We start from the raw sequence: 17,763 nt of genomic DNA on the forward strand, positions 1-17,763 counted from the left end.
ATTTCTGGCAAGAAACTCGAACTTGGCAGCTCATGCTCTGACTTCAAAGATGGAGATGCAAAATTTAGGCTAGTAACCTTCCTGGGTGGAACATTCCATGGCAAAAGGCTTGCCTCTTGCAAAATACAATGATTAATTTATGATTTCCCAGATTGAATGATGCAGCTGTTTATTACAATCGCTTACTCAGAGGCTGTATTTTTAGTGCTTCAGTATACAAGAAACTTGTAAAAGGAAACAAGAGGTGTAAACTTTTCACGAAATGGTTGGTTTCTTGTTAGTCTAGATAATTTCAGCCTAGTTCATTGTTTTGACTGCTTCAGGCCTCATCTTCCGGAACCTGATTGTCTGTTCCAATTTTTGTGCGTCTCACGTTATAGCAACTTCAAATTTTTTGCCAAACTTTCCGTTCTATTTGCAAAAGCCAGGTGAACTTTCTCAGTTCACTTTCTCGTTAATAAAGCACTAAAAGCGGAAAAACTACACTTGTTAGTTAACTCGAACGCAACTTAGTTTTAACATTCAAGTGTTTACCTCTCTTGGTTTATTGTTTCAACTGTATTTCTTTTCTTGGAACTTGCTATGTTTGCTTGTCTAATCTTCTTTTATTATCTATAGCTTTTTGGCTTGAATAAACATATCCATCGCATGACGTAAATACTGCCGTGAAATTGCGATCAGAGGATAAAACGCGTTATAGATACCTTTCTCACTTTCAAACCGATTTTCGACAAAAATATGAGTCAAATTTAATAGCCGCATAATACACCAAACAACAGAGTTTCATTACAAGAAATGTTGCGACAAAAGTTTTCATTGACTTGGATTAGTTCGATGCGTGACCGCCAGGCTATGTAATAGACACAGACAGGGTTTTCAAAAGATGGGTTATCTGTCTCCCCAGAAATTAGGAATAGCATGAGTATTACTACCGATAACGGTCACTGCATATGTGACCGAAATATCTAGTATTTCTTGTGAAATTTATTACTGTCTAAAAAAGGATTTCATCCCTATTTGAACTTTTAACTATTAGCATGATTCAATTCTAAATATATGTCATCGCGATAAGCCTAGTGAGTTACAGCACTTTTTTGAAAAAAAAAAACTGTTCGCCTTGGGCACAAAAACAATATATTCTTCCGCAACAACTATAAAAACAACTACCAAATAAAACAAAGACAGAAACCAACACTTTTTTCAGTTTATTTTAAACACAGAACTACAACACAAGCAAACAAAATCTTATGCTCATCGGAGCAAGGTAAACTGGAAACTGCGTAAAAAGCGCCAAAATTATACTAAACAATTCAGTTGTCATTTTAAGGTATATATATATATCCTTGTCCAAAACTTACCATAGAAATGGACGAAACCAATTGGACTATCTCATTCACGTTTTTCGCCTTTTTAAGAATTTTCTTGACAATCTATTTTTTTTTCACATTCTTTCACTGCTCATGTCTCAGATACAGAGACACCAATCCGCATATTACCTTCAATAAAGGCAAATATTTCAAGCATGGCATACCTCAGCTGCCTTTTTGACGCTTTGTGTACAAAGAAAAATAAAGAAAATACAATTGTCTTAATTAATCAACTATGTAAGTTAAACACCCATTTCTTTTTTTTTACTTTTTATATTTTAAATTCCATTGCTATTCTTTATATTGTTGGGATCCAAAGAACTTGTATATCGAACCGAACTATGAAATTAAAAATCTGATACAATCAGAGGCATCTTCATATTATTTCAAACACCATCTATGCTTTTGGGTTTTCTTTTATGTCGCATACAAATCCTTTGAGAAGAAAAAAAACACTAACCTACAAAAGCAATTATTTCAGAGGATTTAAAAATCTTAAAATAAACAAAAGTTACTTAAACCAAGCAAAATACAAACGGCATTAACACTTGTCTTGAAACCTTATTCAGACATTTCAAATTCTTTGCCAATTTCACTTACTTTCTTTTCTTATTGAATAATGGTATACTGCAGTTAGTATTTTTTTTTTTTTTAAAGTCTGAACTCGGCAAAGACAAAATACAATTCAATGCCATAACAATGGAAAGAACATTACATTATACTAATAAAGTACTTAATTATAACCAGAATTACATATTACACGCTTAGTGTTACAGAAAGAAAGAAAACTGATTTTTGAATTCAAACCAGGTTGACAGAGTTTTTAAAAACATACTCATACAGGATGATTCAGCACCGCCAAGCGATTTCAAGGTGGGTTAACAAGAAGGATTGGCCAGTGTTCACTTTACCCGAAATTAGACACTTTCAGAATCAAAATTCTAAAAATACACAGGACAATCAAAGTTATTCTATGGTTTCCAGTGGTAAAAAGGACCTCTTTTGATAAAACTGACAAAAGGGCATCTTTTGTCCTTCTGGCAACCCAAATTTCAAGTTTACATACTTAACTGAAGGGACATATAAACAATTGTCTCTCCGTCATCATTTAGTTCTTAAATTCATTACAAGATAATCACTTGAACTTCTAATACAACATGCAAAAGAAGAAACAATGGTATTAATTAAACATGGAACTCGAAGCAGCATAGAGGATGCATCACGTTTCAAACATCTTCTAGAAAAGAATCGGTGAATACTGCAGGGGATATGCCGTTGAGGCACCCCTAATAAAGTTTTCTTTGGGGAGAGGCGAAGCAAATCTATTTTATAAGGAAAGTAGAACAGCACGCATCGGTAAATTTCAGACGCCCATGGGAACGAAAAGGCATCTAACTGAAGAATATTCCACAGGGATTGGACATCATTCGAGGCATTTCATAAATTGGGTATTAACCTGGAGGACATAGTAAAGGAAGATAATGTCTCATGGTTAGGATGAGGGGCAAAGTAATAGTCCCCATCGCTAATTTGATTTTTTTTTTTGGGGGGGGGGGGTGTGACTGGAGGATAAAGGCCTTTACGGCCTAAGCCTTGTATGAGTCCTCCATAATAATAAACACGCATCCAGTGGAAAACTGAAATCAGAAAACTAGGCAAAATTATATCCTTTAAGCGTCAATCAAATGCGTGCACGATTATAATTCATGTTGTAAGAGCTACAACTAGTTTTTGAGCTTTAGTAAACACAGTAAAAGCAAATCAAACGGTACACACCTTTGAATCTCACTCCTGTGATAAGTCAAAATTTAGAGAAGTGACGCACATTAGTGCACGCCTGCACAATGTTCTAGGGGGGAGGGGGAGGTACTACCCTTTTATCGTAAACAAACTATAATAAGCATGTTGTATTGTATATCAACTAGGAAAAAAAAGAAACCAAAACTTTGAAAAAATTCGTTACAACTTTGATGAAACATTGTCATAGCCAAAAAAACAAAATAAAGTGAATTCACAGCTTAATCTAATAACCACTGCTTCTTCTCTGCAATATAAATAATCAAATTGAAACCAACCATTGATTTTTCGATAACCCGGATATATCCTTGCTCCGATCTAAAACACGCTTCACATTCAACATTTTTCGTAGAAAAATAAGGTCTATTTCGCTTTCCTAACGTTTCTTTTCTCAGGAAAAACACTGTCAATAGGTTTTTTTTTGTTGTTTTTTGTTGGTGTACTACACAACTCACTTGATAATTCTGTACTGTACAGAACACCTTTTTTCACTTTTTTTCTTTAATTTTCACTGTCGAGTACGGTTTTAATGACCGCAGCAGATGTGGACTCGGCATCTCCAAATTGATCATCAAGCGCAGATGAAACTTTTTTGACTGAACCAGAAGCCCTATAATAATCAGAAGTATTAAAGAACTTTAAATCAAAAGAACCTAATATAACGTATTAATTAGCCAATTGCCTAAATGATTTGTTTTATTAACGGTGTATAAAGCAAAATTTTATTTTCGTAAATATTGTTTATGCGCATTCAGTTTTAGCTTTGGATTTTTCGTGTTTTATTGGCTTATATAAAAAGCAAAGACAAAATTTGGAACGTGACATTTATCGTGTCAAATCATCAAATCAGGGATTATCATTAATCAGGGGTATCTATAAATCATAGAAGAAAAGATTTTTTCTAATAAACATTATCACGTCACTAATTTGAATAAGTATTTATCGGCATCTCAAATTGATCATCAAGCGCATATGAAACTTTTCTGAACCCCAAATTGAAACTCCAATTTTTTTTTTTTAACTCCAAATTGATCATCAAGCGCATATGAAGCCCTATAATAATCAGAAGTATCAAAGAACTTTAAATCAAAAGATGTTGAAAAAACGACCATGAATTTCCTTGCAATTTAAAAGTATTTCCATTTTTTTTAGTCAGAGATTGCCGATGAAAAGGCAAAGACAAAATTTGACACGTGACATTTATCGTGTCAAATCATCAAATCGGGGATTATCATTAATCAGGGGTATCTATTAATCATAGAAGAAAAGATTTTTTCTAATAAACATTATCACGTCACTAATTTGTATAAGTATTTATAAAGACAGCTGCATTGTATAACTAAATAAATACGTCTCTTCTTTTAATTTGACATGTGTCAAATCATGCGTAAAAAAAAGAAACTGCAACATTTATGACACTTGCAACTACTTCCCTCTAATGAACACTGATCTAGTTGTCATTGACGAAATTCATGGATGATGTGTATCCCCTGAACGGTAAGAAGAAAAGCAATCTCGCAAACATTACGTGACCAAAACACCAAGAAATGTCCTTTCCAAAAAGAGAAAAGTTTCATCTAAATTTCAGCCCATTTTTTGATTTGGCAATACTTGGTGATAGCCTTGGCAACCGAGTACCGAAGTCCCTTTGGTTGGTTAGTCTAGAGAACGATTTGACTATAACTTTAAATAACACTGTTGCTAGATGGCTGCGAAACTGAGACCCTACTCGTTAATAATTGTTGATATGGTGAATGTCAAAACTAATGGTTGATAATCTAAGCTCTAGCAATAGAAACAATCATCTCGAAATAGGTCTCTTTGAAATTAACGTTCTATGCTAAGCACAATAGTACATGCAACCCCACGACGACTAAAATGATGACTAAAAACCATTAAGTTAGTAATGCCAAAATTTCAAACGGGAAAAACGCGGTGTTTTGAAGCTACACAATTGCTTCTTTTTATGACTACTTTTGAATATATACAGCCGCTTATTAAAGAAGACAAAATTTTTCACTCGAATTATTTGAACTGCTTAAGGAATATGTTCCTCTGAAACAAATGAATTCCCGACAACCCCACAGCCGAACTTGAACAAAAGGAAAGGACATTTATAAAATTAAAATATTGAATTCACTAATATTAGATCTATCCATTCACTGAGCAAGAATTATTTATTTTATTCAACACAGGAGAAAATCATATTACTTACGCTTTTTTCTCAGAGAATGATTCAAAAATAAGAAAACTGTTCTTTTTTCAATTAGCTTCAAGCAATTTTCAATCTAAAAAACCAAGTACATCAAATTTCAAAAATGTAGTTCGGTAGATGGATCTCAGCTACATAAGATCGCAAAAATATCGTCTTTGTTATATTAAGACCCAAGGAGAGTAGAGAAATAAACCACCAAAATTCGCACAGGAAACTTAAACCTTAAATAAAAAATTATTGCCCTAACAGTCTCATGTCTGACAATCAAAAATTTGCAGGATGTGCCTTATGTAAAATTTACTCGTGAACACCTTTTAAGTTGGTTATTATTCTTCACAAAATTCGCACAAGGAACATAAACCTTCAAATAAAAAATTATAATAATATAATATAGTAAAATTATAGTAAAATAAAAAAATAAAAATTATAGACATGCTAGTCTCATTTCTGACAATCAAAAATTTGCAGGATGTGCATTATGTAAAATTTACTCGTGAACACCTTTTAAGTTGGTTATTATTCTTCACAAAATTCGCACAAGGAACATAAACCTTCAAATAAAAAATTATAATAATATAATATAGTAAAGTTATAGAAAAATAAAAAAATAAAAATTATAGACATGCTAGTCTCATTTCTGACAATCAAAAATTTGCAGGATGTGCATTATGTAAAATTTACTCGTGAACACCCTTTAAGTTGGTTATTATTCTTCACAAAATTCGCACAAGGAACATAAACCTTCAAATAAAAAATTATAATAATATAATATAGTAAAGTTATAGAAAAATAAAAAAATAAAAATTATAGACATGCTAGTCTCATTTCTGACAATCAAAAATTTGCAGGATGTGCATTATGTAAAATTTACTCGTGAACACCTTTTAAGTTGGTTATTATTCTTCACAAAATTCGCACAAGGAACATAAACCTTCAAATAAAAAATTATAATAATATAATATAGTAAAGTTATAGAAAAATAAAAAAATAAAAATTATAGACATGCTAGTCTCATTTCTGACAATCAAAATTTGCAGGATGTGCATTATGTAAAATTTACTCGTGAACACCTTTTAAGTTGGTTATTATTCTTCACAAAATTCGCACAAGGAACATAAACCTTCAAATAAAAAATTATAATAATATAATATAGTAAAGTTATAGAAAAATAAAAAAATAAAAATTATAGACATGCTAGTCTCATTTCTGACAATCAAAAATTTGCAGGATGTGCATTATGTAAAATTTACTCGTGAACACCTTTTAAGTTGGTTATTATTCTTCACAAAATTAGCACAAGGAACATAAACCTTCAAATAAAAAATTATAATAATATAATATAGTAAAGTTATAGAAAAATAAAAAAATAAAAATTATAGACATGCTAGTCTCATTTCTGACAATCAAAAATTTGCAGGATGTGCATTATGTAAAATTTACTCGTGAACACCTTTTAAGTTGGTTATTATTCTTCACAAAATTAGCACAAGGAACATAAACCTTCAAATAAAAAATTATAATAATTTAATATAGTAAAGTTATAGACAAATAAAAAAATAAAAATTATAGACATGCTAGTCTCATTTCTGACAATCAAAAAATTTGCAGGGTGTGCCTTATGTAAAATTTACTTGTGAACACCTTTTAAGTTGGTTATTATTCTTCACAGAATTCGCACAAGGAACATAAACCTTCAAATAAAAAATTATAATAATATAATATAGTAAAGTTATAGAAAAATAAAAAAATAAAAATTATAGACATGCTAGTCTCATTTCTGACAATCAAAAAATTTGCAGGATGTGCCTTATGTAAAATTTACTTGTGAACACCTTTTAAGTTGGTTATTATTCTTCACAGAATTCGCACAAGGAACATAAACCTTCAAATAAAAAATTATAATAATATAATATAGTAAAATTATAGTAAAATAAAAAAATAAAAAATTAGACATGCTAGTCTCATGTCTGAAAATCAAAAATATGCAGGATGTGCCTTATGTAAAATTTACTCGTGAACACCTTTGAAGTTGGTTATTATTCTTCACAAAATTCGCACAAGGAACATAAACCTTCAAATAAAAAATTATAATAATATAATATAGTAAAGTTATAGAAAAATAAAAAAATATAAATTATAGACATGCTAGTCTCATTTCTGACAATCAAAAAATTTGCAGGATGTGCCTTATGTAAAATTTACTTGTGAACACCTTTTAAGTTGGTTATTATTCTTCACAGAATTCACACAAGGAACATAAAACTTCAAATAAAAAATTATAATAATATAATATAGTAAAGTTATAGAAAAATAAAAAAATAAAAATTATAGACATGCTAGTCTCATTTCTGACAATCAAAAAATTTGCAGGATGTGCCTTATGTAAAATTTACTTGTGAACACCTTTTAAGTTGGTTATTATTCTTCACAGAATTCGCACAAGGAACATAAACCTTCAAATAAAAAATTATAATAATATAATATAGTAAAGTTATAGAAAAATAAAAAAATAAAAATTATAGACATGCTAGTCTCATTTCTGACAATCAAAAAATTTGCAGGATGTGCCTTATGTAAAATTTACTTGTGAACACCTTTTAAGTTGGTTATTATTCTTCACAGAATTCGCACAAGGAACATAAACCTTCAAATAAAAAATTATAATAATATAATATAGTAAAATTATAGTAAAATAAAAAAATAAAAAATTAGACATGCTAGTCTCATGTCTGAAAATCAAAAATATGCAGGATGTGCCTTATGTAAAATTTACTCGTGAACACCTTTTAAGTTGGTTATTATTCTTCACAAAATTCGCAAAAGGAACATAAACCTTCAAATAAAAAATTATAATAATATAATATAGTAAAGTTATAGAAAAATAAAAAAATAAAAATTATAGACATGCTAGTCTCATTTCTGACAATCAAAAAATTTGCAGGATGTGCCTTATGTAAAATTTACTTGTGAACACCTTTTAAGTTGGTTATTATTCTTCACAGAATTCGCACAAGGAACATAAACCTTCAAATAAAAAATTATAATAATATAATATAGTAAAATTATAGTAAAATAAAAAAATAAAAAATTAGACATGCTAGTCTCATGTCTGAAAATCAAAAATATGCAGGATGTGCCTTATGTAAAATTTACTCGTGAACACCTTTTAAGTTGGTTATTATTCTTCACAAAATTCGCACAAGGAACATAAACCTTCAAATAAAAAATTATAATAATATAATATAGTAAAGTTATAGAAAAATAAAAAAATAAAAATTATAGACATGCTAGTCTCATTTCTGACAATCAAAAAATTTGCAGGATGTGCCTTATGTAAAATTTACTTGTGAACACCTTTTAAGTTGGTTATTATTCTTCACAGAATTCGCACAAGGAACATAAACCTTCAAATAAAAAATTATAATAATATAATATAGTAAAATTATAGTAAAATAAAAAAATAAAAAATTAGACATGCTAGTCTCATGTCTGAAAATCAAAAATATGCAGGATGTGCCTTATGTAAAATTTACTCGTGAACACCTTTTAAGTTGGTTATTATTCTTCACAAAATTCGCACAAGGAACATAAACCTTCAAATAAAAAATTATAATAATATAATATAGTAAAGTTATAGAAAAATAAAAAAATAAAAATTATAGACATGCTAGTCTCATTTCTGACAATCAAAAAATTTGCAGGATGTGCCTTATGTAAAATTTACTTGTGAACACCTTTTAAGTTGGTTATTATTCTTCACAGAATTCGCACAAGGAACATAAAACTTCAAAAAAAAATTATAATAATATAATATAGTAAAATTGTAGTAAAAAAAAAAGTTATAGACATGATAGTCTCATGTCTGACAATCATTAAATAAAAAAAACAACTAGTTTTTCTTAACTGAAAGTATGGAGCGACATTAAAACTTAAAACAAACAGAAATTATTCCGAATATGAAAGGGGCTGTCCCCTCCTCTCCGCCTCGCTCTTTACGGTAAAGTTTTTTATTGTTTTCATAAATAAAGCTGTGAGACAGAGTCAAACTTTAGCGTAAAGAGCGAGGCGTTGAGGAGGGGATAGCCCCTTTTATATAAGGAATAATTTCTGTTCGTTTTAAGTTTTAATGTCACTTCTTACTTTCAGTTAAGAAAAACTTGTGGTTTTTTTTTATTTAATTTCTGAACGTTTTTGAATTAATGCAGCTTTGATTTTGGCTCATCATATATGAATAATTAAAACGAAACTTGCATATTAATTTTACTTTTTTGGCTAAATGGCTTTCTCGAAATTTTGTTCTGACGTAAATTACGAATTAACTTACGTAACGAACTTCTATATTCGTATGTTTTATTACGTATATTAGGGAGTTTGCCCCCTAGTCGATACCTTGCTCTTTATGCTAAGTTCGACTTTTGTTCGAATCCCAAACCCCTGAAACACAAAGGCCGGTTAATTAGAATAGATAACTCTTTTGAAAGTACTAAAAAAAAACTTTAGCGAAAAGGGCGAGGGGGCGAACCCCCTCATATACGTAATAATTTCTGTTTGTTCTAAGTTTTAGTGTTGCTCCTTACTTCCAGTTGAAAAAACTAGTTTTTTTTAATTTAATTTCTGATCGGTTTTTAAACAATGCTAGGAAATCCGGCGCCCCTTCATAGAAATGTCCCTTCCCCCAAGGAAACATCCTCTATGGAAGGATCCTCCCCCATAACCCAATCCTGACACCCCCCCCTATCAGAGAAAAATCCCTCCTGAAACGTCTTTATACTTCCCATTAACCAATACTATATGTAAACAATGGGCAAAGTTCATAACTTGCAGCCCTTTCCTCGGGAACTGTGGGGGATTAAGTCATCCTCAAAGACATAATTATTAGATTTTCGACTATGCTGAACAAAATGGCTATCTCAAAATTTTGATTGGGTGACTTTGGGAAAAAAATGAGCATGGGAGGGGGCCAAGTTGCCCTCCAATTTTTTTGGTTACTTAAAAAGGGCACTAGAACTTTTATTTTCCGTTCAAATGTACCCTCTCACGATATCCTAGGACTACTGGATCGATACGATCACCCCTAAAAAAAAAAAAAAAAAAAAAAAAAAAAAAAAAAAAAAAAAGTTGCAGATAGGAGCTTGAAACATCCACAGTAGGGTTTTCTGATAGGCTGAATCCGATTGTGTGATTTTCATTATTTCTATGACTTTTTGGGGGTGTTTCCCCCTTTTTTCGAAAATAAAGCAAATTTTCTCAGGTGCGTAGCTTTTGATGGGTAAAACTAAACTTAATAAAACTTATATATTTGAAATCAGCATAAAATTCTAATTCTATTGAGGTATTTATGGGTATCAAAATCCGGTTTTTAGAGTTTCGGTTACTATTGAGCCGGGTCACTCCTTACTTGCAGTTCGTTACCACGAACTGTTTGAAAAAATTTGCAGGATGTGCCTTATCCGATTGTGTGATTGTGTGTGTACTCGTGAACACCTTTTAAGTTGGTTATTATTCTTCACAAAATTCGCACAAGGAACATAAACCTTCAAATAGAAAATTCTAATAATTTAATATAGTAAAATTATAGTAAAGTAAATAAATAAAAATTATAGACATGATAGTCTCATGTCTGAAAATCAAAAATTTGCAGGATGTGCTTATGTAAAATTTACTTCTGAGCACCTTTTAAGTTGGTTATTATTCTTCACAAAATTCGCACAAGGAACATAAACCTTGAAATAAAAAATTATAATAATATAATATAGTAAAATTATAGTAAAAAAAAAAAAAAATTATAGACATGATAGTCTCATGTCTGAAAATCAAAAATTTGCAGGATGTGCCTTATGTAAAATTTACTTCTGAGCACCTTTTAAGTTGGTTATTATTCTTCACAAAATTCGCACAAGGAACATAAACCTTGAAATAAAAAATTATAATAATATAATATAGTAAAATTATAGTAAAAAAAAAAAAAAATTATAGACATGATAGTCTCATGTCTGACATTCAAAAAATTTGCAGGATGTGCCTTATGTAAAATGTACTTGTGAACACCTTTTAAGTTGGTTATTATTCCTCACAAAATTCGCACAAGGAATATAAACCCTCAAACAAAAATTATAATAATATAATATAGCAAAATTATAGTAAAATAAAAATATTCTTCATAAGAGATGTTTCAGTATTGTCTTTACGTGTGTACTCCTTGAGTTTTTCTTGAAGTCGCAGTTCACTCAACTCAAATAGCTATTTCACAAATTTCAACCAAATTTCAAGTTTGGAAAATCACTGTAAAACTTCGATTGTATTGCCCTCCCTGGATTTTGAAAAATGCATTTTTTATGTTCATTGAATAGGCAAATTAAAAAAAAAAAATTTGCCTCCACCCTTAGATATCGGACAATACTGTTTCATGTCTTCCTTTAGAAAATCAAGAATAATCCTTTCCAATTGTATTTTTGGGGATTGACGCCCCTGAGTCCAAGCAATGTCCAAAATAACAATTCTGGCATTTAAAAAAGATGAAGGCTGTGATTTTAGTGCACAAGTAATGTGTTGTAAGAATGCCCAGTGTTTTGATTTTCATTTATATTTTCAAGATTGGCGAATGGTAAGTAAATTACACCATAGAGATGTTCGAAATTTCAGTGAATTTTATATCGATACAAAAAGAAAGCAAGAAAAAATAGAATAAAATTGGCAACTATGTGAAACCACGGTAAGGTGATTCTCGAATGTTCTAATGAAAAATAAAAATAGAAAGAGGATATACAATAATGGATAGTGTTGCTTCTCTTTATTTTATGAAGAAAATGCTGAGAATAACGGATTTGAAAACTTTCAAAATGCACCACCAAGATGTAAGCCTCGTTTCATCATATAAATTAATGCACTTAAGACGCTGATCTGATTCAAAAATATTCTAATAATAAAAAAAACTACCTTTTAGTTTTAAGTTCATTTTCTTGGTCGTCAGAAGTAGATTCTCCCTCACCATTCTGTTGTTTTTTTGGATTTGCCCTCGGAGAAGCTTTTGGCTACAAGGGGAAAAAAATATGAGCTTTTATCTCACTTAAATAGGTCAATCGAGTCATCATTAATTTATAGCATTAGAAGTCATCACATATAATTTTCCTCTCTTAAACTTGGAAAAAAAAAGTATGGAAGATGGGGACAGAGATTGAGAAAGAAATGTAGAGATTTAACACCAAAAAAGCAATTATTCTGACCCGTAATTCAATTACAATTTGACCTAATACCAGCAGAAGGGACATAATATGAACTGAAAGCGAAAGGGTGAAAATATATTTTTTGAAACGCTAAATTTTTATAAAAAACGTTGATATAATTGGTGCATTGATTTTCCTTTTATTTTTTCATTGTGTAGACTATGGATTTCGAAGAACTTCCAGACTTTATTGAATAATAATGAAAAAAAAAAATAGTTTTTGTTAAATATATAGTTCTTGTGCATTATTCCTTTCAATTGCCCCCCCCCCCCCAAAAAAATATATATATATATTTAGGCGTTTTTTTTTTTTTTACAGATAGTTTGAATATTTCAATGTCTTAGCTTTTAGTTTGACTATATGATATTTCGAATCAACGTATAAATTTGTATGACGATGTGTATAAAGGAATCATAGGAATCATATTGAAAAGGAATCATATTGCTAAAAGAGAACTTAATGTTAATATCCAAATACAAGTATTTAAAATAGTTATCAAGGATGCCATGACCATGAGCGTATCCAGGATTTCTGATCGGAGGGAGGGGGCAACAAAAAAAACTTCATGCATCAGGCATATGTTTAAAAAAAAGTTTATGAGAAAGATCTTATCTTGTCCTAATATTGCAAAATTTTGATTTTCTCTTCATTTTGTTCGTATAAAAGGCTATAAGGAAAGCGGATTCGCGTTTGTCAGCCACAAACCCACCCTCCCCTATGAACACACCTGATGCATATAATAAATATAATCTAATGTTTAGCAAGGTTTTTGTAAAATTGACAATTATAGTAGGATAGAAAGAAAAACAAAATTACACCGGCAGCTAGAATCTTGATCCAAATTGTATAATAATAAAAAAAAAAAACTATCAATTTTTGAAAAGAAAGTAAAAATTTTGCTGTCATCTTTGAAGAGCGCCTAGCATGACGTGCTGACTAAGTAATTTCATGCTAAACTAAAAATAATCTTATTAGAATTTTGCATTATTAATATATACAATAGTATAAAAATGTAATGAATTTCAAAATAATATATTAAAAGTTTGTAGAAAGTGAAATATATACACCAGTTAATTTTACTTACTGATGATGTTAATTTTACTTGGTTATTGATGGTGAAACTTTTTGTTTATTTATTTCAATATTCAAATTTAATTTTTTTGATCCACAATAATACTTCAAGAATAGCTGAAGGCCTTTAAATTTCCATGAAACAGAAAGAATCTCGGTACAAACACAGAACCTTTAATAATAATAAATCATTATTATTATCACAAAAGATCCAATTGTAAGCAAAGGATCATTTAATTTTTTTTATCGTGATAGTTATTTATGACTATTCCAATTACCTTCGCACTAATAGATTTAGTGAGGATTTCTAAACAGTCATCAAAAATAATTTGAAGCTTTTTTTCAGTTGCGCAAAAAGGTTTCGCAAGCTTAAATATTTACATATAGATGCAGAGGGCTCAAAACTATGCACATTTTATTTGTTTTCAAACAAAATGTGTCTTTAAAGTCCACAATGAAGGTGGTGGTTAGGGGTTTGCCACCCCTCCCCTCCTCCGTGTAGGATATAAATGAATTGTTTTCAAACAAAGTTTTTAAATTAAGACCAATCAACGTGATTTGCATCCAATGCTATTCTTCCTATACTAAGAAATCAAGATTACAGTAGTCCGAGTTTAAAAGATTTTGGCTGAAGTTTTCCAGGTAATTCCAGAATACATATAAAAAACTGGCTTCACTTTCCTCAAAATTTCTATTAACATTTTGGGAAAAATTGAATAGTTATTTTTCTTTTTTGTTAAACAAAAACGTAATACACGGAAGATTAAAGAACTTTTTTTTGGGAAACTTGACCAGTATTTTTGCGAAAATGTTTGTTCTGTAATTCTTATCATTTTTTTTTTTTCACTATAAAGCCATTTTCAATTTTTAAAGCTTTTCTTGCTATAGATCGTAAATTTTATTGCAGGATTTGAGATTAGGACAGACTGGACTGTAGCTACTGTAACCAAAACAATTACAGTATAGCTCATTGTTCCAACACGAAGCAACTGAAAGTAAAAAAAAAAAAAAAAAAAAAAAAAAAAAAAAAAAAAAAAAAAAAGGTTATTATTTTATGTTTCCTGCCTCATAGCATTATTTTGTTGGCAAATTGAAGTGGGTAGCAACCATATTGAACTCTCGTTTATGCATCAAGTATTACTATTACAGAGAGTTTCCAAGCCGATGCGTCACTAGTATTTGTCGGACCTCTTCCAAATATTGAGGATTCACCTTAAATCTCGATAAGATATGTTTGTATCCTGACAATGTGTTAGGATACGAACAACCTAATACATATAAAGCCAAACATGGTATAGGTGATCATGGGAACGGTAGATATCTCCGAGAAAAGAGATGTGGCAAGCCTAGAAAAAAATTCTGAAAACAATAGGACGAGCAGTCAGTCAGAGGCGCCAATTAGGGGGGCAGGGGGGGGCATGGCCCTCCCTAAACTTTGAAAATTACCTTTTTATTTATATTTCACAGCTATTTTCTATTTTAGCTATGTGCTATATTAAACCAGCAACTGGTCCAATAAATACGACCAACAAACTGGTGCACTAATTATATAATCTTGTTTTGAAATGTCTAAGAGCGAGCGTGTCTACACTATTTTATTTCCGAGTAGGGTTCATTCAAAACTAAGCTTCATGTGGTCAGTACCCGTTTGTTATTGTTCTTGTGAAGAATTCGTTGTAAACTATGAGTTTTGTATATTGCCTTTTTTAGTAGCTGGGAAAGGAAATGTGTTCTAGGGTTTCAAGGGGTTTTGGTCAGCAGATTCTTGACGTTGTTGAATAGTTTATGGGATGACTAGTCCCAGTGGAGTGTATGGGACTGTCGTGAACAGGAAATGTAAGTGATTGGTTTATAGGGTTTCTAAGCGGGGTAGTTTCACCGTGGAGTATGGGAGTGATTTTCTAAGTGAGTTTCTACGTGTTTCTTCAGTTCTTCTCTTGCAGTGTCTGAGTGAAGTCATTGTCTACTATTCGTTTAACTATGAGTAAAAAGCCACAACAAACTTTGGATTTTTTTCGGTGAAAATACGGAAGAAAAATGAAGAAACTTTAGTGCAAGAAACTGGCAATAGTGTCAGCGCCCAAAGTCTCGGGTTAGTTGAGATAAATTCCCCCACCTGTGACATAATTTCGGAAACAAGCGGAACAATAAATGGCTCAGATCAACATGAAAGTTCGGTCTGCATCGCTGAACCCCTTTGCGGGTTCCAGTAGCAGTCAAGAAACTCTCTCAGATATCTCTAGGACGCGTCACGACAAACCAGCTCAACTTATTCTTGAGAGATATCCGGCTTCCATTTCTAACGGAAGGAAATTCAGTGCACATGACTATAAGACTTATGAATGGATTGAATACTCAAAAAATTCGAACTCTGTGTTTTGTTTTGCTAACCACCATTTTTCTATGGGGACTCTGAGGGTTGGAAAAATTTCTTGACAAGGGGCTTTCATTGAGTCAGGATTTTGTAAGTGGAACGATAGTTCTGCTCTATTAAAGCAACATGATGGTTCTGAAAGACATAGGCATTGTATGTCAGCATGGACGGAAATTAAGATAGTGAGTACTGATACTTCGAAATCTATAGCGAATGCCTTAATTCAATCCAGATCTCAAGAGGTTCAAGAAAATAGAGATCATGTGAAGTACATTTTTCGCGCTATTTGCTTTCTTGGCCGCCAGGGTCTTGCTTTGAGGGGTCATGACGAATCATAAACATCTACAAACTGGGGTAATTTGGTAGAATTGATGAAAGAAATGTCTAAAGGTGATGAGAAGCTGAAGGCCAAGTTACAGTGCCAATATGGTAACTATTGCAGTCATCAGAACCAAAATGGCGCAGTTACACTGATAGAAAATGCCTTGCGCCAAGATATTATTTCAGAAGTAAAGTCAGCTAATTACTTTGCTATTCTTGTCGACGAGACAAAAGACGTTTCTAGAAAAGAACAATTAGCGATCCTACTCAGGTACATATCAAATGAAAAAGTAGTGGAGCGACCAATCGGCTGCTATCACATGCACAAATTAGACGCCGAGAGCTTATCCAACTCGATTTGTGAAACTATAGAAAAGCTTGGTGTAGATTCGATGCTGTGTATTGCCCAATGTTATGATGGCGCATCCGTCATGAGTGGGGAATTTAACGGAGTTCAAGCAAAGTTTAGGGAGAAGGTGCCTCATGCAGTTTATGTACACTGTCACGCCCACAGATTGAACTTGGTTTTGACTGACTGCCTAAAAAATATCAGCGAACTTTCTGAATTTTTCTCTGTGGTGCAAAGACTTTACGCATTTATATCATGCAGCAATACTCGTCACGAGCTATTTATGGAATCCCAGCGTATTAGCGGGCAAAAAGTCTTGGAGCTAGAGAGGACCGTCCAGACTCGCTGGTTTTACGCAGTCCGCTCTATTTCGAAGGTGAAGGCCAGATTTGATTGTATTGTTGATGTGCTTGCCGCAGTCTCTGATAGTTCCAACGGCGAGGCAGCCTGTGAAGCAAAAGGACTACTGGACAACATCAACTCTGCCTCTTTTGCTTCAACTTTACACATAGTGGAAAAAGTATTAGTCATTGTAAATTGTTTATCAGAGCAACTTCAATCTGGAAGTTTGTTGATTTATAAGGCACTTGCACTGATTTCTGGGACATATGAGACACTCCAAAAGCTTAGAAATGATAACGAATGGAACAATTTAAGCAAAAACATATCTGAATTATTAGCTTTAAACGATATCCAGGAATCGAAATCTCCACAATCTAAAACCAGTGCTCGAAACAAGAGAAGTCAAACCATTTCCATTCGTCTCAAAGCCTTTCTTTCAAACTCAACAACCGGTAAACGCAATATCAGTCAGCCAGTTAAATCAGACTGCGGTAAACTTCTGTACTTTGAGGTAATAGATCGTTTCACGAGTGAGATGGACCAACGTTTCATGCAGAATATGCCTCTGCTCGACGCTTTATCTGCCTTCGACCCCTCAAGTTCCAATTTTCTCGAAATTTCAAAAGTGGAAAGAGTTATGTGTCATTATCAAGAGATTCTCGGTGTTGACGACCATGCCATAGAATCCCAGCTTTCTCTTGCGA

At 31.8% G+C, this 17,763-nt stretch overlaps 1 protein-coding gene across 3 annotated transcripts in view; it reads right to left on the reverse strand.

Annotated features, from left to right (window-relative positions):
* Window positions 1-1,192: 1,192 nt before the first annotated feature.
* The window catches only part of LOC148947112 (constitutive coactivator of PPAR-gamma-like protein 1 homolog), a 124,447-nt gene continuing 107,876 nt past the window's right edge, over window positions 1,193-17,763 (reverse strand). For all 3 annotated transcript variants that reach the window (XM_089096876.1, XM_089096874.1, XM_089096875.1), the window contains exons 15-16: window positions 12,316-12,410; window positions 1,193-3,774 (exon numbers count right to left, since the gene is read on the reverse strand). In XM_089096876.1, coding sequence (XP_088953002.1) covers window positions 3,666-3,774; window positions 12,316-12,410 — 204 coding nt within the window. In that variant the 3' untranslated portion in view covers window positions 1,193-3,665. The remainder of the gene's footprint in view (window positions 3,775-12,315; window positions 12,411-17,763) is intronic.

The sequence above is a fragment of the Artemia sp. Qi Xiang Cuo genome, chromosome 11 (genome assembly GCF_049724085.1).
Source record: "Artemia sp. Qi Xiang Cuo chromosome 11, ASM4972408v1, whole genome shotgun sequence".
Lineage (NCBI taxonomy): Eukaryota > Metazoa > Arthropoda > Branchiopoda > Anostraca > Artemiidae > Artemia > Artemia sp. Qi Xiang Cuo.